We start from the raw sequence: 25,945 nt of genomic DNA on the forward strand, positions 1-25,945 counted from the left end.
TGAGGGATTTAGAGGGAAGAGTACAGTGAAGGAAGGGAATCATTCTAGATGTGCCATTTGAGACTGTTCATTAGGAAAGTCTCCCTAGTCATTGTGATGGGATTCTGTACTCCTTGCTCTGGACTTTATCTTCAAAATTGGTCAAGTCTGTTTGTTTCTGCAATTCTTTTGGGACAAATGATTCATGAGAAACCCATTTGTCTGGAAGAATTGCGACAGGACCTCCTGTCTGGGGATGCTGGGGGGCGGGGGGGTGGATCAGATCACATGAGTTCCGCTATCTCCTTTGCCTGGGTCAGCTGAGCCTCTCTTGAGCATTAGCTGGTTCCTCTGATTTTTGTTGCCTCCTCCCATCCTGGCACTTGTGGCTAACCCTAATGGAAAGTGGATGTCTAATGTAACATCCAGCCCAATGCTCTGGGCTGAAGAAGGCCTGCTTGTGGGCGGATGCAGCCATGCAAGGAAAGCTTTCAGTACAAATGTTGGTCTCAGAGCCACATGTTTGTAAGTGGTGTCCTTGCAATGCTTTATGGCTGGTGAAACCCAGGTATGTGGGTGCTACCATACAGGGTGGGAAAGGAGAAAAGGTCATTCTGTGGATGAGAGAAGGCATGTTGTAGGGCTGCCCTTACTGTGCAGCTGGTTTCTCTCTGGGCCTCTGGGATCTCTCTCAAGTCTTTCCTCTTAAGGTTCATTTCTAGAAATAGACATTTTATTCCTAGGAATAGAAACTAAATTGAGAGTTGAATTTTCCAGTGTTATATCAAAATTCTTTCAGCTGCAAGTGACAGAAACCTAATCCAATCTATCTTAAGCAAAAAGGCAATGTATTGTGTTCATAATCACAGAATCCAGATTTAAGACTTATTTCTGGTGTGGCTTAATTCTAAGACCAGCCTAAATCACTGGGTTTGACATACATTGCTCTCTCTCCCTCCTTTCTCTCATCTCCACTCAACCTTCCTACTATCCCTCCCTCTCTCTCGTTTTCTCCCTTTTCTGCTTGAGACAGTGATCTCAGGGAAAGAGACAATAATGGGGAAATAGATTCCAAACCATCAAGGCTAATACATTTTTGGAAATAATGATGATAAATGCTGGTTGAGCAGTTGAGTAAGTGATCTGGGATCTAGATGTTCAGTGACAAAAACTTGTCTTCACTGGAGATGCCTTGCCATTGGGAGCCCCACTGACCAGGCATGAAATGATCAGTGTCATTTCTAAGTTGGGCCAGACATTATGCTAAGAAAAGCTGCAAAAGAAGGACAAAGGAAGCAAAGCCTATGGCTGACTGCTTTTTCCAGTCTGTCTATGAGGAGCATACAGTGTTTTCTTGTGTCATTTTGATGGGTGCTCTCCGGGCTGATGTAGGCTCCTGTCTTAGTTCATTACATCTGCAGATTTAGCTATTTCTAAATGAAAAAAATCCCTCTTCAGCTTTTATGGGTGTTTTTTATAGAAATAAAGTTCTAGGATTCTATCACATTTTCCAAAATCTGCCACTCCAACCCATCAATTTATCTGCTTTAAAACATCCCAGCGAGTCTTCCTTCAATTTGGATGTGGATAAGAACTCTGACTAGGTGGTGCAGAAGAACATCGGTTTTGGAATCAGACTAATTTAGGCGTGAGGCTTGGATCTTCCACTCTTCAGCCTTTTGAACTCACATGCGTTGCTTGCCCCCTTTCTTCCTTCATCTGTGCAATGCTGTTGATAATAGTAATTTCCATAGCCAAGGCACATTGGGAGGACTGAAAAGTAGCAGTGCCTTTTAATTCATTTAGCACAGCTCCTGGCATAGTTTAGACACTCAGTGAGTTCTGTATCCCTGAGACAAGGCTTCCACTACTAGCCGCAGCCTTGGAATACTGAAAGCATCTTTTTCTACCTGTTATGATAAATCAAGATGAAGACTCAACTTTTAGGATTACCTACTCCAGACTTAGCCTAGCTCCATCTCTTGGGGACCCACCAGGTGACCTTGAGAAAGATTCTTCAATTTCATTAGCCTGAAAACTAGAAGTCCACCTACTCTAATCCTCCGTCTATGCTTTTGGAGACATGAATGTGTATAATAGAGTAGGAAGGAATGCCTTTGAAAAAACCGCCTAACTGTGATTACTGGCTTAGCATTTAAGACTTTCTCCTGGGTTCATCCTCAGAGCAGCCTTCCCTTGCCTTTTGACCTTGAAGGAGAAGCCAAGAGGTAGGGCTTGTTTATAAAGGGAGAAGGAGCTGCTCACAGCTGCATGCCTCAGGTTATGGCTTGGGATGCCAGATGCTGTGTGGAGGGACAGCTCTTCCATGCCTTTCATCTGAGACTACCCTTGGCTCACACCCTTTGCTGCAAAGAGGCATTCTGGGACCCAGTTGTAGAGTAGCGGGCTGTGTGAAACTTGCAGGTCTCAGAGCTCTAACCTTCTAGCACTGGGAGGGGCATCCAGAGGTTATCCAGTCTCTGCTTCATGGAATCATAGTACTTTGGAACTAGATGATACCTAAGGGCCAGCTAGCCCAGCCCTTTTCCTCACCCTACCAGTTTTATAGATGAGACACAGGGGCCCAGGGATGAGCCAGGTGGTATGATGTAAACCTACGTCAGGCCCCTGGAGCTTCTAAGTTCTGGCCCATTGCTCTCATTGGCCTGCCTGCAACACACACACACACAGACACACACTCATACATGCACACATGCACACAAGCACGCATGTACATGCATACACACGCCACTCTGGAAAGTCAGGCTGCCAACGTTGGGGAGGGCGTTGAGATGAGCTTTTGTTTGGTGCTCGTGGTATATAGATTCAGATAAGAACATTTGGCTTCAGACAACCTCAGGCAATTTTTGAATGGAGAAGAATCTTAGCAACCCTCTGCACCAGCCATGTAATTATTACAGATGTGAATGTGAGAGAAGGAGGAGGCAGAAGGTGCCAAAGCACCAGACTGAGTCTCAGTCTAGTGCTCTTTCCACCATCGTCCATGGTGGCAGATCTTGCTTCCAGCTTTCTCTCTCCTAGGATGCTTTGAGGCTTTTCTAGGCACTGTATGGGTTGTGTGGCTGGCTTAATTAATACCCCTTTCCTAGAATTACTCAGGGGAAGGGATACCTAGGAATCTGTGATGTGTAAAAAGAATAGTGGTACTAACTTATGTTTATTAACCACTTTGCAGTTCACACTTCACTGCTGATGTCACCCATCTGCAGGCTGCCTTAAGAATGTGATCCCATCATTTTTTCTAAGTTGAACCCCTACCTTTAAGTGAAGGTGGAGGATTTTATCCACTGTTTCAAATAAGCAGTGGCCAGGTCCTGCCAAAGATCTAGCAAATAATCTCAGAGCTCTTTCCTCCTGGGTGCCGAGTGAACTTCATTCAGAATTAAAGGGTCTTATTTCATGACTCAAAGAAGAATCCCATTTTCCATGGGTGTAGAGGTGCATTCAATTCTCCAGAAAGTTGGGTGTGTGAAAAGACGCTTAGCGTTTGCTTCTCCTTGTTCTAGTAGGAACTGCTCTAGCAGCTAGTTAGTGGGTGGACAGGAAGCTTGGCTTCAGCTCTGAGAAGCTAGGTAAGGCAGCCTCTAGTGGAAGGAGTTGCATATTTTTTTATGTCTTGTCCCATGATGCTTTTCCAGCTTTCCTTTGCCTGGGGATGTAGCCTTCGATGGTAGGTTTCTGTAACGATAAGTATTGTTTACTTAAGTAATTAAAATATGCAAAGTGTTCCCTGTCCTCCATTTTGCGCTTCTTCCCCAGCTACTTCTGGCATTTTCAGTTGGCAGTTAATAAAACAAAAGGGGGGCCCAAAGGCCCGAGACTCCCTCCAGCTAGAATGATTAATTTGGAGTGGTTTGGAAGTTGTGGATTTTACCTCTAGCTACAGCCGTGCCTTTTTGGCTGATCCGTTCAACCTGCTCTGAGCACTATAACTCAGGGATGTGAATGCTTCATAAAGGGCACAGGGCAGGTGCAAGGAGGGAGCAGGAAGGGGGCAAGGGTCTAGTTTGTTTATTATCACAGTGCAAAACCAGAAGAGACTTCTCTTTCCTCGGGGTAAGCCTACATTGAAAGAGCTATAGCCAAGGATACTTGAAATTTACTTCCTAATCCAGCCTCAGTGTTGACTACCACCAGATACCCCCATATACTTGCACACACAGAGATTTAAAACCCATTTCCTTATAGAGAATGCTTCTTGCAAATATAAGAAAACTGTTCTCCAGCCCTGCCATAGCAAGTGTTGCTCCTGGAACCTTGGTAACATATATTGAGGCTTGCTGCATTCCAGGTGCTATGCTAAATGCTTTACATAGCTTGCTTTTTTCAATCCTCGTGGTCATTTTAGGGGTAGATAGTCATTGATGTTCAATAGATGGAGAAACTGAGGCTCAGAAAGGTTTAACAGATTTCCTGAAGTGACATGGCTATGAATTTGTAGCTGTGTGTTTGTCTGTGTATCAAGATGCCATTGTGCCCCTACTGTAAGATCTGCTTAGGGGTGGGCTGCCTTCTGTTCCCATTAGAAGGACCTATTTCTGCACCCACCAGCTTTTCTCATAGGACATCTTGTCCTTGCATTGAGTGGAGTGTGCAGGGCGCAGTCTTGACAGAGGCTTAAGGCTTTGCCTTGGATTACCTCTCCACCAGCCCGGACACACAGCTAGCTACCTGCCTCATTCCAACCTGTGGCCCACAGAGATGAGAGATACACAAACCACGTCACACTCACAATGGGAATGTGGGGAGGCTGCAGCCAGCAAAACCTCTCTTAGACACAGTTAAGAAGCAGCCCCTCAGAGTGACAGATGTTGGCCCAGGACAGAAATCCTTGTCATTGTAGGAAATAATGCTCTATGTGAACACTGTCAAGAGTCATTTCATACTACTGACTATACTTTATAAACTGTCTTTCATTAGTCAGGCTTCTCAAAGTCTCTCTGAGGTAAATGAAGACCAAGAATAGCAAATGGAGGCAGTATCAAGCCATCTGCTTCTAGGGCAGCTGATTTAGGGCCCTGGGAGTGGTTGTGTAAGCAGGTTCTCCCATGATCGAAGCACACAGTCTGCATCACACACTTACAAGTGGCAGGTCAAGTGTGCCAACCTGTTGGGGTCTCGGAATTAGAAAAAAAGTTTTCAATTAAGAAAGCCAGCAGTCCAGCTTCTCATCCAAAGCTAAGAGGTGGGCACCTGGCCTGAACTCATTTAGAGATGAGACCTCACTGGCTAACCAGTGAGAATATGTTGTCACTTATTGGAATTGCTCCTTCTCTCGGAGTGCCATTGGTCCAAGTCAGCTCTGGTCACTACTGTGCTCAGACAGAAGGCTCAGGATTGGAAGATGATGTCATAAAACTAGGATCACGATTAAGGCATCCAGTGCTGTCATTTTAAGGACAATGGGTATTCAATCAATAGGAAGTATTTTTTGTTACTAATGTCGCTGAGAAGATGGCTGGAGGAGACAATTTACAGCTCAGCCTGCCTTTTGAGGAAAAAGATTCTGTCTTATTTTTCGCTTTTTAAATTCAAATCATCTTGTTTTTCCTTCTTTTCCTTGCCATGAGGCTTAACACAAAGGAAATGAAGTCATTGAACTCTGTCCATAAAATATGCTAACCAGCCCAGGCTTGTCTACTCTGAGACTTGCATTAGCTGCTCTTCCTGGGTGTCTAAACCCTGATTTTGTAAATAGCCAAATAGTTCAAGGATTGGAATTGGCAGCCATGCTGATCTTGGAAACTTGTTTCTAGTAGGTGAAATTGTCTTAAACCCACAAAACCCATAAGGAGAAGGATTTGGAATATGGCAAGGGATTGACTTCAAACTTGGCTTCTGCTTACCATGGACTTGCTGACATTCCATCCCTGAGCTGATTTCCTTCTCCGTAATTCAGGAATCGTGTCTCATTGTGGTGAGGGTCACTGGACCAAATGTCCAAGTTTCTGGAAAAACAGAAGTGCTACCCGATAAACATAAACACTGAGAAATTAGTGTTTTGGAAGATGCTACATACACATATGTGCATGTGTAAGAAAAACCTGCATGCTGCTGTTTCATTTAATATCTCGCTGAATTTCTGAACACATTCTATGTGGTTTATTATTTTACACATCTGAGTCTTCCAGAGGTTAAATAAGTTCCCTAAAGTTGCTTAGCTAGTGAAAGGCATTGGCTAGGTTATACATTACCCCCTTTGTTCCTTCAGATTGTCTGTTTCCTTATCCTGTACACACATTTTTGATATCAGTTATCATATTTTTAGATTTTTTTTGGCATTAAATATTGAACAAAGCCAATCTCGTGTGAAAGAGATTTTCTTATGTTTGCTAAATAACTGTAAGTCTAAATCAAAACCTTGGTAGTACAGCCAGAGCTGAACAGGGTACATTAAAAATCTAGATTTATCACAAGAAGGCTTTATTCTTTTATTTTCCTTGACCTATTAATGTTTAGCAAGCACTTGGGGTTTGGATGGATCAGTCTAGATCCAGTGTGATCCATGGATCTGAGCTGAAGTGAGACCTCCAGCTTTGTTCAGTGCATTGAGCCCTTTTAACAACATCACTATGGTTTGTTTCCACTGGAAGATTTGAGTGCAGCCAGGAGGCTCCACATGTAGGCATTTGTAAAAGAAAATAAGGCCAAGTTATTTTTCAACCTACATCTTTGGACTTGCACTGTCTGATATATATATATATATAACAGACATTGCTTGAGGGCAATAAAGGACAGTAAGGTCTCAGAATGAGTGCCAGCATTTAGACAGGATTTAGAAAGGGGAAAACAAAAAGGGAAGTTATAGAAAGTATGTGTTCCTAGGGCTTCCATCTGAGAACTTGCTTCTGGCAGATGTAGTTCTAGGTAAGAGAGTTGGGGAGAATCACAATGGGCCTATTTATCCTCTAGGCTCACACTGCTAAACAGCTTGGCTCTTAAACTCCTTGTATTTTTGGAAGACTCCAAGGGTTTTTCCTAATCCTGGGGCTAGAGGCTCAGTCTGAAACAGCCATTCCACTGAGATTCTGCTAAATGGATGCCTTTTGCATAAACTGTCACAAAGCCCTGCTCAGAGGGAGCCATGCTATAATGATGTCTTTGTGAGCTTCCTCTGCACCTTCCCTCCAGAGAATCCCAACTACCTCATAGACCTGGGGCTGAGGTCTTCACTTTGTGTCTACAAGACATATACTATTATGCCCTGCTATATCAGGAAGAGGGGGGTGGTTAAAAAGAAGGCAAAAATCCTGCCTTATGAAGTCAGAAGTCTGACATCACTATAGAAAATTTCAGTGTCTCATGTTAATTTAAGTGTTTCATCCATGGAATTTCTATAACTGGGGTAAAGTCACGGACAGACATGCATCTGTAACTGTGCACATGCATATTGTAGGTTTAATTCAGATGAATATTCAAACCAATACATCTCTAAGGCATTACCCACACCACTGGGGGAACAGAGTTCTTTGGTGACCCAAAGTCTAAACACAACAGGGTGGAAAGAAAGAAGCCATAGAACTGAAATGTAATCTTCTTAAGACTCAGTCCATATATTTTTGATTTGTATGCCTGTATGTATATATGCTTTGCTCCAGGAATACATTTACATTGAAAACAAGAACAAGACTCCATGGGACTTTCATTTCATTTACTGTTCTTAGTGACCTTGGGCAAGTCACTGTCTCTCTTCCAGGCAAGCTTTTCATGCCTGGAGGCAGGCTAGGTAATTTCCAGGGCCTTTCCAGACTTTGTATGTTCCTGAGCTACAACTTCAACATTGAATCTCTCCTTTGGAGCCATGGATTCTGATGAGTTTTGGATTTGGCGAGATGGAGTAGGTACAGTTACGGGATAGCTCTGGTCTCCCAAAGAGCACCCTGGAAGGAATATAGACCCTCACACCAAAGTGACATGCCTGGGGAGTGGGCCAGTGGGGCTGGGCAAAGAGGTGAAAGGCTGGTTGCAAATACAGTGTCTGTAATTCAAAATAGCCAAGTGGCAAAAATGAAGGGAGAGGGGATCAGGGACAGGAGGAGGGTAGATAGAAGAGGGGACAATCTGGAAGGACAGACTGCCATTTGGCAGCCTCCCGCATGTGTAGGGGAGGAGCTATTAGGAGAGCACAGCTATTAGGCTGGGGAAGCAGGCAGTGAGAAGGGTTAATTCCTGAAAGGACAGTCATGCCATTCTGAAGTTTTGAAACTATCAACAGAGTAAATCCACTGATTTAGAGTGAAACCACTTATTTTTGCTGCCTTGGAGACAGGATACATTCGAGCAGGACTTTGTGCCTTTCCTCCTACATTTAGGTCATTTATTTCAGGAGGTGTCCAAGGGAGATTTCACCAACGTCATGTGATCAGGGCATGGTTGGCAGGCCTGTGTTTATATTTATGATTGTACCCGCCTGCATGCACAATGGCATGCACATATGTTCATTCTCCTTCAGGATAGATGGGTGTATGTATTTGTGTGCTAGATGTAGCTAATCCTTGTGTGCAGCCTATGTGTGTGAAAACCCTAAACAAGAGTGGCAATGATTCTTAAGATTGTAGTAGTGGCTGCTGGGCTGCTGCTGAGGGCATGTCCAAGGTGACTACCAGCCTTGGCTGAGGATTCTCTTGGACATGCAGAGCAGAGGGTAAGAGGCAGAGCCACTGAGGCATGAGGGAAACCAGGAGAATTTCCAGGGGTTGGAGAAAGCACATGCTAAGATTTTTCTTTTTTCTTAATGCACATGGAGATTCTTCTTTGTGCTAAGACATGCAATCAAGAAAGACTAAAATCAAATTAAAAAATGACATCTACGATAAATGGTGATCTTTATGATTAAGCTATTTGGCTGTTAACATGCATTGCAAAGCTTTTACAACTCTTCAGAAAGCTACTGCCCTTCTCACGGACTTTAATGGATTTCGACTTGGCCTGTGCAGGTTAGTGATTATGGAGGTAGCTTGAATCCTTCTGTTCGTTCCAGAAATACCACACCCTGTGAATCTATGTTTGCTCACCTTTGCTGGGCTGTGGTTTCTTTATCTGGATATATGGGTCACTTTGTCTCCTTTATACCTTGTCAGAGTTGCATGAGCATAGCTGTTTTGAACTTCTAGGAGAAGTGTGGTCTTTGCAACCCACCAGCTGCTTCTTTTCCTGTGTAATTAGATGCAGAGACCCCAAGGCCTTCTAGAGCTCAGAGTTCCTCTTTAACCCAGAGCAGTGGGATCCCTGTGCCTGCAGGGGAATGAGTGTCTCTCTGTGGAAAAGAGCAAGATAGTGCTTTGTTCAAGAGACACAGGAGGAGAGAGGCGGCTGTGGGGAGGTGGGCGGTGGGACCTGCACCCCACCCCAGGAAGAACTCTGTGCAGCTGGGCATCCTGCCTCCATGGGAACTAGGGCCTGAGATCTTCCTTCAGCTTCTACACATTCAGTCCCCATTTACTCCTGGTCCCCAGGGCAGGGTAGGGAACAAGGGCTAGACTTAGTGAAGTGGCATTTGGGGATTTTAGGTAGGCACCTCTGGCTAGAGGTGAGGCTGCTTCTCTTGCTTCCCACCTTTTGCATCCCCTCCCCTTATACTGCTGACGGGGATGGATGGGATACTGCCTTGAGGAACATAGAATTGAGACAGAGAGACAAGACTCCAAATTTCACACCACCAGGGGCACAGTCCCTGGACCTGTGGTCTTCAAACCTTGATGCTACTAAAAGAACTTTGAAAAATCACCTATTCATGCCACCTGCACGTTTTTAAGTTGCTGTATAAAATCGTCAATGTAATTTTAAAGAGTTGCAAATGATGTCATTTCCAGGATACTGTAAATATTGGCATTAAAAAATACATCACTCCTGTAATGTATCTAATGAACTTTAAATACCAGAGCAATTTGATACATCATCTTTTAAACACATGAACAAGTGCTTAAACAGTCAGTTTTACATGCCTCCTTTTTCTTCCTGAATTTATGTTTTCATTCCAGTTACCCTACCAAATTTTATCCCTATGTATTATATTTTTATGCATGAAAGCCTTTTATTGGGCTCTCTGTCATAATTTAGTGTGACAAAAATACATATGAAGATTTAAATTTAATTTTTAATGTCTGATAACCATTAGTTTCTAGATGGTAAGAGTTTTGGGATTGAGTTATCATTACAATTATTAGCAATACACAGAAGTAGGCAGCAGATAAAAATAATGCATATTTATCACAACTTCAATGAATATGAAAGATAAGGAGTATGATATTTTTGGAAATTCATCTTTTATATTTTTCCATTAGTCCATAATGAATATCATTTATTGCTAAAGTAAGGAAAGTTCAGAATCAATTCTATTCCTGTTTTTTATTTATATTAAATATAAGAACTGAAAAATGTTATTTACACTAAATAAATAGATGAGAAGGCAGGAGTTTTGATATCACAATATGACTCAATTCTTTGAACTATTGTCTGGCTATTTGCCTAAGATCTCATACTAGCCTCTTACAAAAATTTCTTTTCAATCTCCTCTTAGCTGATCATTCTTTTAGGTCTCTCCCCTTCAACTGTTTGAAAAGAATTGGAAACTACTGAGAGTGGCAGGTGTGTGTGTGTGTGTGTGTGTGTGTGTGTGCGCGTGCGCGCATGTGCACAGGCACCATTGGGAGAGGAGGTTGCTGGGCCACAGTGGGTGCTCAGTCAATGTTAGAAAAAAAATCCATAATCGGAGTTTAGGATTCGTGAAATCTTCAAAGCTATCCTTGCCTGGGTGCCCACTGGAAAAACTTCATGTGTCTCCAAAGTTATATGGATTCCATATTGGAACCATTTCATCTGCAGTCTGAGTCCCTGTTACACTCAATGGGAATTCTAGACTCTTATTCTTTATGGGGTGAAGAATCACCTGAGTTATATGTAAGAAGGGCATCCTCCCTACTGACAATAACAAAAGGGTGGAAACACCCAAGTCTTATCAATGGGAGTCTGGCTGGATCAACCATGGTTATGATCATGCTCAGTGGAGTCCTGTTTAGCTATGAGAAGCAAGAAAATGCAAAGTACACAACAGGTATGGTATGTTACTTTTTATCTGAGAGAATGAAGAAAATGAATATAATCTGTATTTTCTTATGTTAAAAGCAATAGAAAAATAAACTAAAGTCAAATTAAAGAAAAAAATGGTTATCTATAAGGAAGGAGGAAATCAGAGTGGGAAGAGTAGACCTAGATGGTATCACACTTGGATTTCGTGTACTTTTTTTGTTTGTTTTTGACTTTAAAACTATGGGACAGTTTTCACATTTAAATTTGTAGAATCAAACCAGTTCTTAAAAATAAAAAGCAACATGAAACACATAAGCCTAGCTGTGTATTAAGTATATTATATGTATTTTATAAACGTATATTAGGATAAAGCAAATAGTGATATTACTAATATAGGAATCAAGATTTTCAGAATAAGAAAAAATACTGATATAAAATCAAAGAAGTTAAGTAAAAGCTCCGTTATCCTAAATTTGAGTTGGAAAAATCAATATGAACTCATGATGTATTTTCTTTTAAGAGAAAAGTTTTTCCTGGCTACTTCTATTATAAACACCTAGAAATAATGACCAACTCAATAGCAATGAACACAACTGTCATCCATAGTGTAGTGTCTAAATTCCATTGTCCACCCAAAGGATCCAGGGATCTTTAGAGAAATGCCTGCCCAGGGCCCCAGAAAGGGTGGGAGCAACAAATGTACGAGATGAGCCTATAATATTTTTTCATGTCAGAAGCAAGGATGCTATCAAGGACTACTGGGAATACGTGAGAGGCACCAACTTTAAGGGCCGTCCTTGGCCAAACATGGAACAGTAAGCATCGACAAGAGCAATTACAATAAATTGAAACACTTCAATGTGTTAAAAGACATACCTGGCTACATCTCCCCACCACACACACACATAAATACGTCCATACGGGAGTCAATAATGCTTCTCATAACCAAACCAAACCTCATCTTCGGAGAATGCTGGAGAATAAATTCATTATTCTGAGCACTCATGAATAAAGGGAGAGAATCAAGCATTTCCTATAGAAGTGTTATCAGTATAACCAAATAGTTAATGAGGAACTTTTTTACTTATAGATTTCCAGCTAGTACATGCAGAGGGCATGCTAGAAGTCAAATGCCACCCTTTTGTTGCCACTAATGAAATAGCGGGTCTGGGCAGTAATCATCAGTGCCTTGTAGGGCCTTAGGTGAAAGAGGATGTTACAGTGGATGATCATGCTGACAATATGGAGATCCATGATAATACAGGTGGTGGAAGGTATCCTCCAAGGTAGTGTAATCCAAGGATCTCTAGGTACTTCTTTTCTTTCCAGAATAATTTTTTGGAATCTTTGCCTTATTCCTATATGTTTCCTGTTTCTAAGCTCAGCCTTCACATTTTTTAATGTAACTTGAGAATTTGGATCATCAGCTAGTATTTCTCAGGTAGTGCCTCAGCTAGTTACCTTATTTTCATCTGTGCAATGGGGATAATAGGGAATCCTATTATATAGGATGGAATTACATGAGGGGTGTGGCTGGTACTCAGTGTAAATTAATTGGTATTATTCTTAGGAAGATTATTATGTCAGCCCATTGCTTGCCTGGTTAGGTTTTCCCAAGGGACTATTTGTCAATATTTTTTGCTAGCAAAGGCCTTAACCACTACCTTTTTCAGACTAGATCTCTCCAAAGTGGGAGAAGGATGTAATTTTTTTCCTGGAGGAAAATTTGTGTAGGCTAGGTGGGTCTTGATGGGGAATATAGAAACCAAGAAATTTGGTTTGTTATGCTGCCCGTGAACATGTAGGTCACACACACAGTGAATAGTCATTGCACTTTATGTATATACTTTTGCGTCTAACGATACTCAGTGGGATTTTACATACCTCATCTCACTTAAGCAGGGGCATTGCGTGATTCCTGTGTTGCAGGTGAGAAAATTGAAACTCAAAGAGGTTGAGTGATTGTCTAAGGTCACATCACAATCCAGGGCTTCTGACTCTCTTTGTATTTTGTTACTAGCCTCTTGAAATATTTTAGTTCCCTTCCAGAGGAATGCCTGATAAATTTTACCCGCTTTGGTGGTGAAAATCTTGATAAAATTTTTCTTAGTGGGATCCCTGCAGCCAGTTAATACCCTTCTAATACTTTTATTCCCAAACACTTAGGATCATCAAAGTTTATACCAACACATTTGAATTACTCCCTCTCTATAAATTTGGAGATTTCAGTCTGGAACATCTCTTTTGGATTGTGTATAAAACCATTAAATAAAGCAAACACTAGCATTAGTTTGGAGGAATCCATGACTTAAATTTTTTCATCAAGAAGAATGATTCTGTGTTCCTGGTTTTTTATTTTTTTTTCACCAAGAAACCAGGTCAAATAAGCTATTCTACAAAATTCTATCACAAACATAATCTTTCTTTACAAAACATCACCTTTTGATGCAGAACTTACATAAATTAGGCCCACCGGTTTACTTTTTCCTTTTATAGTTTTTAAACGTTTCAAATGTGATACATGATCATGATGAGATTATAAACAGCATAGAAATACAAATAGTAAAAAGTGAGATTTTTCTCTTTGGTTAGTGCTAACTCTCACTTCCTTCTCTAGAGGAAACATTAGTTTAATGGCTCTGTTTCTGGATCTTTTTGATGCATTTACAGACTTATGAGTTATTCCTTTTAATATACTTGCTTATGTATATACATTTTTACATGAATAGGAATGCTTAATATATATATTTTTAATGTCTTGTGTTTTCATTTAATGTATCCTAGACCTATTACATATCACTTTTTTGCTTTTTTAAAACTAATTTAAAGGAACACTTTATATTATGGATTTTAATTCTTTGTTACATATATTGCATATATTCCCTGTTTTCATTTAATGTATCCTAGACCTATTTACATATCACTACACATACTCTACTATATTCCTTTTAACCACTCCACTACAAATATATGTATAATGACAGACAAATTGTTGCCCTTAAAAACAATGAAATAAACATGCCCTTCAACTAGTTATTTTTGCTTATAGGAGAAAATATTTTCTAATTTTTACTCCTCGAAGTAAAATTACTAAGTTAAAAGGCACTCAACACCTTTAGTGTGGACAGACTCTGCCAAGCTGCCTGCAGATAAGGCTCCACCTCTTAGCAGTGACACCTAGATTGACTCTATCCTCGTACCTTTTCAAGCATTAGATAGTATCAATCTTTTCAATTCTCCCTTGATAATGTTCAACAATGTGTCTCTGTTGTTTTAATTGGCATTCCTTCATCTGTTTGTGCTCATTTGTAGCCCTTTTGTGGATCATCTACTCTTATCCTGGACTAATTTTTTTTTTTTTTGGTTGGGTTACTTTTTTAAAACTAATTTAAAGGAACACTTTATAATATATGGATTTTAATTCTTTGTTACATATATTGCATATATTCCCTCTGTCATTTGTCTTTTAGCTATACTTATTTTATATTTTGTACATGCAAAAAGTGTTTGGTTTTTACAAATTGTATTGCTAAATCCTATCCTTTATGGCTTCTGGAACATGTGTCTTATTTAGGAAGGCCTTCTTCTCCTGAGTTATACAGATACTTTTCTTAAGTTTTCTTCTAATATTATTATTGTTTTGTTTTTATGTTTAGCTCTTTAATCCATCTGGAAATGATTTTTGTATATGGTGTGAGGTAGGTATCTAAGTGTACTTTTCAAATGAATAGTTCATTGTCCCAACACTTTGATTACTAACCCATCATTTCATATATTAAATTCCAATATTATACATGGGTCTGCCTCTGGACTCTATTTTGTTCCATTGATTAATGAAATTTGTCTATATCTATGCCAATAACACACTGTGTTCATTCCTGTAGTTTGGTAATATGTTTTGCAATCCAAAAAATCTCCCCTGTTGTTCTATTTCAAATATATCTTCGTTTTTATCAAGTATTTATTCTTCTAGACAAATTTTGGTACCATCCTGTCAATTTCCATACATCATTCCATTGGGGTTTTCATTTAGATTGTGTTGAATTTGCAGACTAATTTGAGGGAGGAATAAGAGATTTATGACATCAAGTCTTCCTATTCAAGGAAATGACATTTCTTTCCATATATGAAGATCTTTTATGTTTTTCAATACTTTTCTTTAGATAGACCTTGTACATTTTCTGCTAAGGTTTATGCCTAGGAATTGAAACTTTTTGTTGCTGTTATACAAAAAATTTTATTTTCCACTGAGTTTGCTACTACTGGTGTATGAGGATAGTTTGATATTTGTAGGCTCATTTTTATTTATTTATTTATTTATTTATTTATTTATTTATTTATTTACGATAGTCATACAGAGAGAGAGAGAGGCAGAGACACAGGCAGAGGGAGAAGCAGGCTCCATGCACCGGGAGCCTGACGTGGGATTCGATCCCGGGTCTCCAGGATCGCGCCCTGGGCCAAAGGCAGGTGCCAAACCGCTGCGCCACCCAGGGATCCCTGCAGGCTCATTTTATATCTGGGTGGCTTACTAAATCATATAATGATTCTAATTGCTAATTTTAGTTAAATACCCTGAATAAGTCTTAAATATATGCATGCAATGGTTTTTTACTTTTCCTTTTTAATGTTTCTACCTACGTTTTACCTTTGTTTTATTGAATTGGCTAGGACCACCTCAACAATATTAACCTCACTGTGTTAAATCAGTGATAGAAGATACTTTTCTATGCTTCTAAAGTTTTATCAGCACATATAATATTCAGTGCATTAAATAAAGGAAGTTACCTTCTATTACTAATGAATTTGGGCATTTAATCAGGAAAATGTTATGGAAATTTTTGGCATCTTTTGAAACGATGGATTTTCTTCTTTTATCTTTTAATTTAGTGAGTTAAACAGTAGATTTCTTAAGGCCAAGGCATTCTTGCATTTCTATTATAAATCTTACTGAGTTATAATATGGAATTCTTGTAATACTTTGCTGATTCAATATAATTATATTTTATTCATATTTGGAGGCTCTATTCATAACATAATTTTATGCATATATAGATAAAATATCTATAACTATACTCATGTATTTAAGGCTATATGCTATGTTTGACTGATTTTATCATCAGAAATATTCAAGTCACAGAAAGTCAGTTGGGAAAGTTTCTAACTTTTTTTATTTTTTGTTTTGGAAAAGTATAAATAGGATAAAAAATTTAAGGGAAACTTACCCCCCCCCCAAATCATCTGGCCTTGTACTTTTTTAACGTACAGAATTTTTACTACAATTGAAATTTTTGTGTGTGTTTGAATTTTCTACTTCTCTTTTTAAAATTTTTTTCTACTAAATCAATTATGGCATCTCTATTTCTAAATTTCTTGTCATAATATTTTTAACATTTTTCACTTGTCTTCTCTGTCTTATTAACCTTGTCAAAGGGTTATATTACTTTTTTTAAATTTTTACTTATTTATGATAGTCACACACACAGAGAGAAAGAGAGAGAGAGAGGCAGAGACATAGGCAGAGGGAGAAGCAGGGAGCCCAACATGGGATTCGATCCCGGGTCTCCAGGATTGCCCCAGGCCAAAGGCAGGTGCTAAACCGCTGCGCCACCCAGGGATCCTGGGTTATATTACTTTTAAAGAACTACCAATTAATTGTGTAGATATGGTCTCCTTTTAAAATTTTTTCCCTTTTGGTTGTTTTGCTTTGTTTTCTTTTATATCAATTCCTCATTTTATCTTTATCATTTATTTCCTCTTTCTTTCTATTGGCATGTAGGTCTTTACTACCTTTTTTGTTGAATCACATTTTAGTTTATTAACTATTTTAAAAATAAGTGCTTACATGTTATAATTTAAAAAATTACTTTAGCTATATTTCATATACTTTGAAGAATACAAATTTAATTATTATCATAATAATTTTTACATTTAATTTTCAAATTTTCTTTTATCAAGTTTTTTAATTGCCCAAAGAGAAACTTTTAAAAAATTATTCTTTTATTGTGGATTTCTATTGGGCACAGAAAATGTTTTTCATTTTTATTTTATGTTTACTGTGTTTTTTCTTTTGCCATTTAAGCTTTCATTTGAGGTATAATATGCGATTGGTTTTATAAATTGTTTCATATAATTGGAAATAATATTCAACTTTTTAGGGAGGTTGAAAGACACACAATCACAATACTCATATCTATTAATTAAAACTTATTATCTGTATCTTTAAAATATGGGCAGCCCCAGTGGCTCAGCGGTTCAGTGCCGCCTTCAGCCCAGGGCCTGATCCTGGAGACCTGGGATCGAATCCCATGTCAGGCTCCCTGCATGGAGCCTGCTTCTCCCTCTGCCTGTGTCTCTGCCTCTCTCTCTCTCTCTCTCTCTCTCTCTCTCTGTGTCTCTCATAAATAAATAAAATCTTTAATATATATGCATATATATGTATATATATCTTCATTTATCTTGTCTTCTTGATATGTGAAAGAAGTGTTTTGATTTTTGATTTTTCATTATAATGATGGTTTTGTCAGTTTCCTTTGGTTTATACCCTATTTTTATTCTTCGTATATTTTTATTGCTATGTTACTTGGAGCCTAATAATTTATCACTATCATAATGGTGAATTTTGCCATCTTGAAATATGATGTAAATTATTTTTTCTCCTTTTAATTCTTGGCATTCTAATTTTTTCCACATGTATTTAATTTTCAATGTTTTATATATTCAATATTATACATTTAATTATATATTGTATATATCAAAATACATATTCATTTTCCCCTTTATTGTATTTATGCCTTCTTTCATTTTGAATATTTTCTGTTCCTTTTGTCTACATGTCTTTTCTAAACAACATACATCTTGATTTTTTTAAAGATTTTATTTATTTATTCATAAGAGACACACAGAGAGAGAGAGAGAAAGAGAGAGGCAGAGACACAGGCAGAGGGAGAAGCAGGCTTCATGCAGGGAGCCTGATGTGGAACTCGATCCTGAGACTCCAGGATCACGCCCTGGGCCAAAGGCAGGCACTAAACCACTGAGCCACCCAGGGTTCCCCTACATCTTGATTTTTTTAACAAATTTTCTTTTATTTAAGAAGCAGTATAACCCATTTGTATATAGTATCTATGCTATATACAAATTATTACAAAGATGTTATATATAAAGATATTATTTTCTTTGTATAAAAGATATAAATTATATACAAAAATATTATTTGAACTTCTTTTTCATATTGTACCTTCAACACCATTATCCCATTCCTCTTCTTTGTCATCTTTTTGGCATTGGCTAGAGATTTTTGGTTCTCTTTTCTAAATACTGGTTTGGAAGCTATATGTACTGTTTCTATTCTCCTAGGAGGCACTTCAAGATTTTAGTAAGCAAATTAAAATTGAAACTGTTGTAATCAACAATTGATGACTGTCTGTAAACTCCCTTCCTGTCCCTAAAAGACAAAGCCTTTGCCAGGCATTTAATGATTTCTCTTCCTACTCTTCTATGCACTTATGGTTGAAATTATCTGAAGGTTTCATTCCAGATAAGTAGTGTTAATAATAGCAGTGGTAGTACTCTTAGCATTATTAGTATTATTATTTACTTTATGTCTCTATTTTACAGGAAGACTTTATTAGTAATGGTATTACATTTTACTACCAAATTAGCAACCACTATTTAGATTTAAATTGCATTTTTGTGACTTATATGCTCTACATTATTTGTTATGTTCCAAGTCATTGTCTATTTTAGGTTCTTTTTTTCTGTTTTTCTGGAGTAATCCTGAATTAGTTTTTGCTCCTTTATTTTCTGAAAAGCTGTGAGTGGTATACTTTCTGAGTCTTTGCTTATCTGAAAGAAACCCCTCCATTTGTCTTTACACATGACACAGAGCTGTCTTGATTATCTCAGGTTGAAAACAGTTTCTCCACATCCTTATCATCATTTATCTTCTAAAATATTTCAAGTGGATAAGGCAAGCATCATTTTCCTTTTTAGAAATAATATTGCCCATTTTCCAATAAGTCATTCTTTTTTAAGTGTTCATTATTATCATCCCTCCACCTGACCCACCAGAGAGAACTTCTAATTAATAGTTCATCAGGACAATTGTAGAGAGCTCTATCAATGGCAAGCACTTTTCTAAGAGAAAATTCTCTTTATTAGCCAAAAGTTTCCATTTCTGATGTTCTGTTTACTAATGATGCAGCGAGTTCCTGAGTTTTAAACCATGCTGTGAGTTGTCTTCCACTTATGCTAATACCTCTAGCCTGCTGGGCTAGTCAGGATTTCCCTAATGTTTTCTCAGGAAAGGGTATCCTGAATGTCAAACACTTCCTCTTGTCCTTGACTGTCAGATGTGTAGACCTACAGATAGGTCCCCTTAGGCTATTTTAAAAGAATTTTCTCACTGGCCTTTGAGATGTTACTAAGAACTGTCGTAAATTCTCTTTTGGTCCACTCAATTTCTTATTAGCATGTGGTCTTCCCTACATTTGAGACTAACCTGTCCCCTTCACTTGAAACACCGAGACATAAGTTACAGTGAGAAATTTAGGATAGTCAGAAGGTAACCTCATAGTTCTACAGATTAGATGCACTTGAATAATACTGTGCTTTAACCACCTTGGCCAAGGAGTTTAACCTGATGTTTGCAAATACCTCAGTGATTCTGCTGACTTCCCTCTGGACCTTCTTTGAAGGTTAGGTTCACTATAGTACTGGATTCTAAAACCTCTCCTACCCTAAATCATCTTGTGATCTTTATACTAAGAAACCTACTTTCCCTTAGGGATTATCTCTAATTGCCACTCTAGCTGCCTCCATTATTATAGATCTTGGATGTCAGTACCTCCACTGAGCCTCTGACACAAGTTGCATCAAATTGTGGCTCTTTTACAAAAAGAGGCATCAAGAGTGCATCTACTTTTGAAGAGTACAGACAGGTAATGAGTGATTCTGGCCATCTGGTCACTCTGTGTGTGCCTCTGTCTTGATCCCTTTTAGGTGGGAGGACACACCATGCTCCCCATCCGTTGGATGCCCCCTGAAAGCATCATGTACCGAAAGTTCACTACGGAGAGCGATGTGTGGAGCTTCGGGGTGATCCTTTGGGAGATCTTCACCTATGGAAAGCAGCCATGGTTCCAGCTTTCAAACACAGAGGTACTGAAGGGGGTAGATGGGAACCTCGATTTTGGGGAAGGCTGATAGGAGTCATCTCAGGCCAGGATTTAGACATGGTATACAAAACATTAGATGGTATTTGGAGCTAGCAGGGCAAATATAGGTATAAGCAAGAGGGGAGAGCTTCTTAGGAAAAAAATTAGAGCTGTAGGAAGTGTGGTATAATTGTCAAGAGAGCATGAAATCAGATGTCTAAATTGAGATGCAAGTCATGGTTCTGTTTGTTCTGTTACACTTAAAAATCACAAATGTTTCACTAAGACAGAAAATAAAACAAAGAACAACTCTGAGCTTTTCAATTGTGCCATCTTGTGGAAACACCCAAATTATCTGGATTCCCAGAGGTTTTAGGCCTGCCAGGCCCAGGGATGTGAAGGATTGGTGGACTGGGAAAGCAAATTTTGCATTATTGATAGAGCTGTGTGTGGACTTCCAGGAATAAAAGAGTTCATAATAGTAAGTATAATAATAATAAACATATTATATGTTTTTATAATTTTGATTTATAGTGATAATAATAAAAACACCAGTCATCAAATTTTAACAATAGTTAACATTTAGTACCAGATGCTCTTCTAAGCACTTGAGCTGTATTAATAGCTCAGTACTTTCCACATGAATACCTGTTGAGATTTAGGGCAAAGGAAAGGGAACTGCTTGGGGTTCTGGAGATGACTGGCCAGAGACTCAGATGGGAGCTTCTGTGGCGTGGAGAAAACGTGGGCCATGGTCACAGGACTCTTGCCCCCAAAGCCAGTCAGAATGGTTCTCATTTATGTCTGGACCAGACTCATGTTCCCTGGAGAATACAGTATAGTTAATAGACAGTAACAGACTCAGATTCCCAACCTAGCAGACCTATAAGAGATTGTGATTATTCTTTTTTTTTTTTTTAATTTTTTTTTTGTTTTATTTATTTATGATAGGCACACAGTGAGAGAGAGAGAGGCAGAGACACAGGCAGAGGGAGAAGCAGGCTCCATACACCGGGAGCCCGACGTGGGATTCGATCCCGGGTCTCCAGGGTCGCGCCCTGGGCCAAAGGCAGGCGCTAAACCGCTGCGCCACCCAGGGATCCCTTTTTTTTTTTTTTAATTTTTTTTTTGGATTGTGATTATTCTTATGGTTTTTTGTTTTATACAAAAACATGAATGCAAGGGCCTTTTAATATTGCAATTTTATCTGAATTTTGAGAACATATCTTTGTGGAAGCTGTGTTCATCTTTGCTTTCTTGTGCTCTAAGCAGTGAGTTTCAGAGACTAAAAAGAAGGCATTTCTTTAAATCTGTAATATCTCATCAATCACAAGCTGAATGAGTCTTGACCACATTTCCCAAAATAGGACAAAACATTTTAATGAGCTTTTTTTTAAAAAAAAAAAAAAAAGCATGTATCAGAACACACTTATTGCAGTATTTTTTAAAAAGTTGTTGGTGTTTTCTTGGGGTGTGTGATTAGTGGTAAACGCAAACATACACACTCACATGCACAAACATGGGTGCACACAAGCACACACATTCTGAACACAGCCTCCCTGTAGTTTGGTGGCCCCAGTAAAGAGGGGATCTGGACTGAGGGTACTATTGGTGTCAGCAGAAGGTCAGCCCTGGATACTAAGCTAGCTTTTCATAGCCAACATGGCGTTTCTGATAATTTCTAACACAATTTGGTGAGACATTGGCCTTTAAGGTGGGTTTTCTGGTTCTAGCCACCTGTCCCACTCCACACCTCAGGGCAGCCAGGTACTGGCAGCCACTGATCATGGGTTTCTTTATGGAAGTTGACAACCCAGCAAGCCCCACACTGAAAGAGACACTACCGAGCGCTTTTGATCACAGCATTAACAGCTGCTGCAGTTTGAGCTGGGTCCCTTTGTGTGGAGGTGAAGGTAATGGACTGTGGAAACAGGGCTCTAATAAGAATGGAGCATATGAGCAGCTAGAGACCTATCGGGCTGGCACAGAAATGAGCCTCATGGGGTGGTGCCGACCCTGGGGTGAATAGGACCAGGAAAGTGCTGACATAGTGGAGGTCTGACAAGCTGTCTTAGGGTCAGTGTGGCATAAGACAATGTCCCAGACAAGGCGCTGTTGGGAGCAGCATGGAGAGATAAAGGAGATAAAAGGCACTTCTCTTGCCCAGCTGAACACAGTCTAGTGAGGGCAGAGCTACCAGAGGCATTCGACTGGAGATGATTCTGTGTAGTCTGTCATTACAACCTATCTCCGAGCAAGGAAACTGGAGTTTGGGGTAAGTTGCCCAAGGTTTGACAGTGATAGAGTTAGAGAGAAGTTAAAAAGCAATCCAAGATGAGGAAGATGAAAACTTGAAAAGTCACATATTCGATGTCAACAAAGAAGTGCTTTTGAAAATTGGAAATGAACCACAAATTCCAGGCTTGGTCCTTACATGGCCAGCTGGGGCTGGCCTAGCCATAGGCTGTTTTCTTCCTACTCCTCCTTAGCACCTCCCCTGTGGTATGTTGGGCCACGCTTTATGCTCTTGGCTTTCTTGGGACCTTACGACTACTCAGGAGGTAGTCAAGGCATGCATTTGATCCCCATCTTCTGGGTGAGGCTGTTGAGGCCCTGTCAGGTTCACTGGCTTGTGCTGGTCACCAGCTGGGCAGTGGCGAATCAAGCAGTAGTCCTGGTGTGAAGGACTTTAACAGAAGCCAAATGCTTGGGTTAGTGCAAAGAGCAAGGGAGGAGGTGCCTCACTAAGAAAGGGAACGGCATGGCAGCTTAGAGTTAGATGTAAGCTTGGTGCTATGTATAGAGGCTGGGGGTGGGAGGGAAGGGAGGCATGGAGAGACCGGATGGTGTAGAGTTCCTTCAAGGGGGTTTCAAAGTCACCCAGGCTCATAAGAGGGGAGGGACAGGTGAGATGCCAATCCCCACTGCCAAGTAGCAATGAGTGCATCCAGATAAGATACAGGACTAGAGAGGAAGAGTCAAGTATAGGGAGGAGTGTGTGTGGGAATCCATGAAGGCCTGGCTCTAGAGGTGGGGTGCAAAGGGCAGTGGTGAGCATGGCCAGAGAGCAGCCTGCCTGGGACAAATGAGAGACTCAGTGCTGTCTCCAGCCAGCCTTCTGCCTGTGCAGGTGGACACCCCGGCTCTGCACAGAAGCTCCTCCATAAAGTCGTTGCCTACTGCTGAGTGTGAGCCACAGGGCCCGGGGGTCTGTGGTTGTAATGTCCTTGTTCTCCTCATTTTTTTCAGGTCATCGAGTGCATCACCCAAGGCCGGGTGCTGGAGCGGCCCCGAGTCTGCCCTAAAGAGGTGTACGACGTCATGCTGGGGTGCTGGCAGAGGGAGCCCCAGCAGCGGCTGAACATCAAGGAGATTTACAAAGTCCTCCATGCTTTGGGGAAAGCCGCCCCCATCTACCTGGACATCCTCGGCTAGTGGTCGGTGGCTAGTGGTCACGGATGCATACTCTGTTGCCTCCTCTCTCCTGGCCTCACACCCCCCCTCGTCCACCTCACACTCCTTTCTTCCATCCTGACTGAAGCAAACATCTTCATAAACTCAAGTGCCTGCTACATATACAACACTGAAAAAAATGAAAGAAAAAAACCTGTAAGGCAGTTTGGCAAATATATATATATATATATATTTATATATATATCTAACTATCTATCTATCTATATCCACAGAGAGATACATTCTCTAATACAGAGAGAAACTGCTGATACAGAAACCGTAAGACTGTAACAACAACTCAGAAAATCTTAAGTGTTATGAACGCAAATGGAAGTTCCCTTTGACCGAAGCTGGAGCCCGTGGTTCTTTGGCTCCGGCTTTTCTGGGGCGGAAGACCGTGATGACGCAGAGACCGTCTTCATGCTGGGACAGGAGGCACTGGGCTGGAGGGCAAATCACCGCTGTGCAGGTGATGCCCTGCACCTGTGTGGTACCCCTCCTCCGTTCCTGAGGGCTGCACAGGTGCATGGGCAGACCTCATCCACTGCACTCAGGATGCAGCAGGAAGTAACATCGGCCCAGGGGCTCTGGAATCCCTCATGTCTCCCCTGAGTATTGCTCCATGCCTTCCCCTTTCCTCCACTTCAAGACAATTCTCCAATTTGCCCATTCTAGAAAGTAGAGTCCTGATGCTTTTGGAAGTCAATGAGGGCACCTACCACTAAACACTGAACAACCAACAAGACCACAAAACCATGATGACAATGGACCACATCCGTCTTGGGTGTAAACCATGCTCAAGTTCCTTCCTCAGTTTGAAAGAGATGTGTCATCTTTCTCTGAACTTCAAGAACTGGACGTTCTGGGCTTAACCACAGAAGAAAAAGTGAAATTTGAACCCTCCCTATCAAGGCACTGCCTCCATCTTTTCCTCACTGGAAAGACTCCTTGGCCCCACCTCCCACATTCAGGCCTTTGGGGGAGTTTGGGGGCATAGGGAATATTCCCCATGTTGCTTGTGAATGTGGACACAGCAGGGTTCCAATAGCAGGAGACTTTGTTCCTTGTAGGTCATTATAAGGTGTGCCCCCTGTATCCTGTTTCTCATCCTGCCCACCCTAGATCCTTAGCCCCCACTTCCTGGGCCTCTTGCAAGTCCCAGGTAAACCTCACTGCCAGGGAGGGAAGCCAGGTCTAGTGAGAGTGGGGGGCAGTGCTTATTTCAGGGAGCAAGGCCGTGGAGTGGGCAGGAGCTGGCAGCGGAGAATCTATTTGGTGCCTGCACCGGCCCCTTGGCATTCTCCTCACGTTTCCAGCCCCTGGAAGGATTGATGCATCTGCCTTTGAGCTTGCTGTGAACACTCAGGGGCTGAAAAATCGCTTTTGTGGGCTGGGGGTGGGGGAGGGGCCGGGGCCTCTCTGGGAGGTGTCCACTGCCTGGCCACAGCCACAGGCTTGGCATCTTAATGAGGATGGAGCCCTGACCAGCGAGAGAGAAGGAGGCTTCTGGGCTGCAGTCCTAGCCCTGCTGTCAAGGGCTGTAACAAGGGCAGATCCCTGGGCCTCCCTGACACGTGACAATGAAATGCCCCTGGAAGGCAATGGCCTGGCCCCCACGGAGCCCTCCTGCTGGAGAGAGGACAGGGCCCTCTCAGCTCACTGGCCCGTCCATCTCACCCCAAGCACAGAGCTACCTAATAGACTGGCCTTTGCCCCTGGGGGCCTCCAGGGGGCCTCTGACTGGCACACTGCCCTGTCAGCCTGAGGGGCTGGAGCAGCTTGAGCAGCCCGGTCAGCTTCAGTGTGGGCATCTCTATGGGGTTTAGGACTAAGTCCTCTATTTGTGGTTTTGCTTTTTTTTTTTTTTTTTTTTTCCAAACAAATGTTTTTATTCAAATAGAAAAGAGCTGTGTTTGGACTGTTGGCCTTGGTTGGGAGTCAGGGATCAGTGAGGCTGCTCAGCTGGGTGGGAGGGGAACCAGGGTTTGATGTGGGTTTGGCATTGTGCTGGGTTCCCATCCCTGAGGACTTTCGAGGAGAGCTAGGTGGATTGACCACGTCAGAGGAACCCTTGGCTGTCCCCTGGCAGTTATCCCCCCTGTCTTTCTGCGTGGAGGCCCTGGGCCTATTCTGGGGCTGTTAATGCAGGATGAGCTATGTACGCAGTCTCATGTTGAGCAGGGTAATGAAAGGAAAGCTGTTCATGGACAGAGGGCCTTGAGGGAGAAGGGTCTTCTGGTTAGACGTGAAGCTCCAAGGCTCCTGTTGCTGCCAAAACAAACTCCAGAATAGTCTCCCCCAAACAC

General features: G+C 41.0%; 1 protein-coding gene across 1 annotated transcript in view; it reads left to right on the forward strand.

The window, feature by feature from the left end:
• The window catches only part of NTRK3 (neurotrophic receptor tyrosine kinase 3), a 377,133-nt gene extending 352,151 nt beyond the window's left edge, over positions 1-24,982 (forward strand). Inside the window, exons 17-18 of the mRNA XM_055326704.1 lie at positions 20,032-20,190; positions 23,436-24,982. Coding sequence (XP_055182679.1) covers positions 20,032-20,190; positions 23,436-23,621 — 345 coding nt within the window. The 3' untranslated portion in view covers positions 23,622-24,982. The remainder of the gene's footprint in view (positions 1-20,031; positions 20,191-23,435) is intronic.
• Positions 24,983-25,945: the final 963 nt, after the last annotated feature.

Source organism: Nyctereutes procyonoides, unplaced genomic scaffold, assembly GCF_905146905.1.
Source record: "Nyctereutes procyonoides isolate TBG_1078 unplaced genomic scaffold, NYPRO_anot_genome, whole genome shotgun sequence".
Lineage (NCBI taxonomy): Eukaryota > Metazoa > Chordata > Mammalia > Carnivora > Canidae > Nyctereutes > Nyctereutes procyonoides.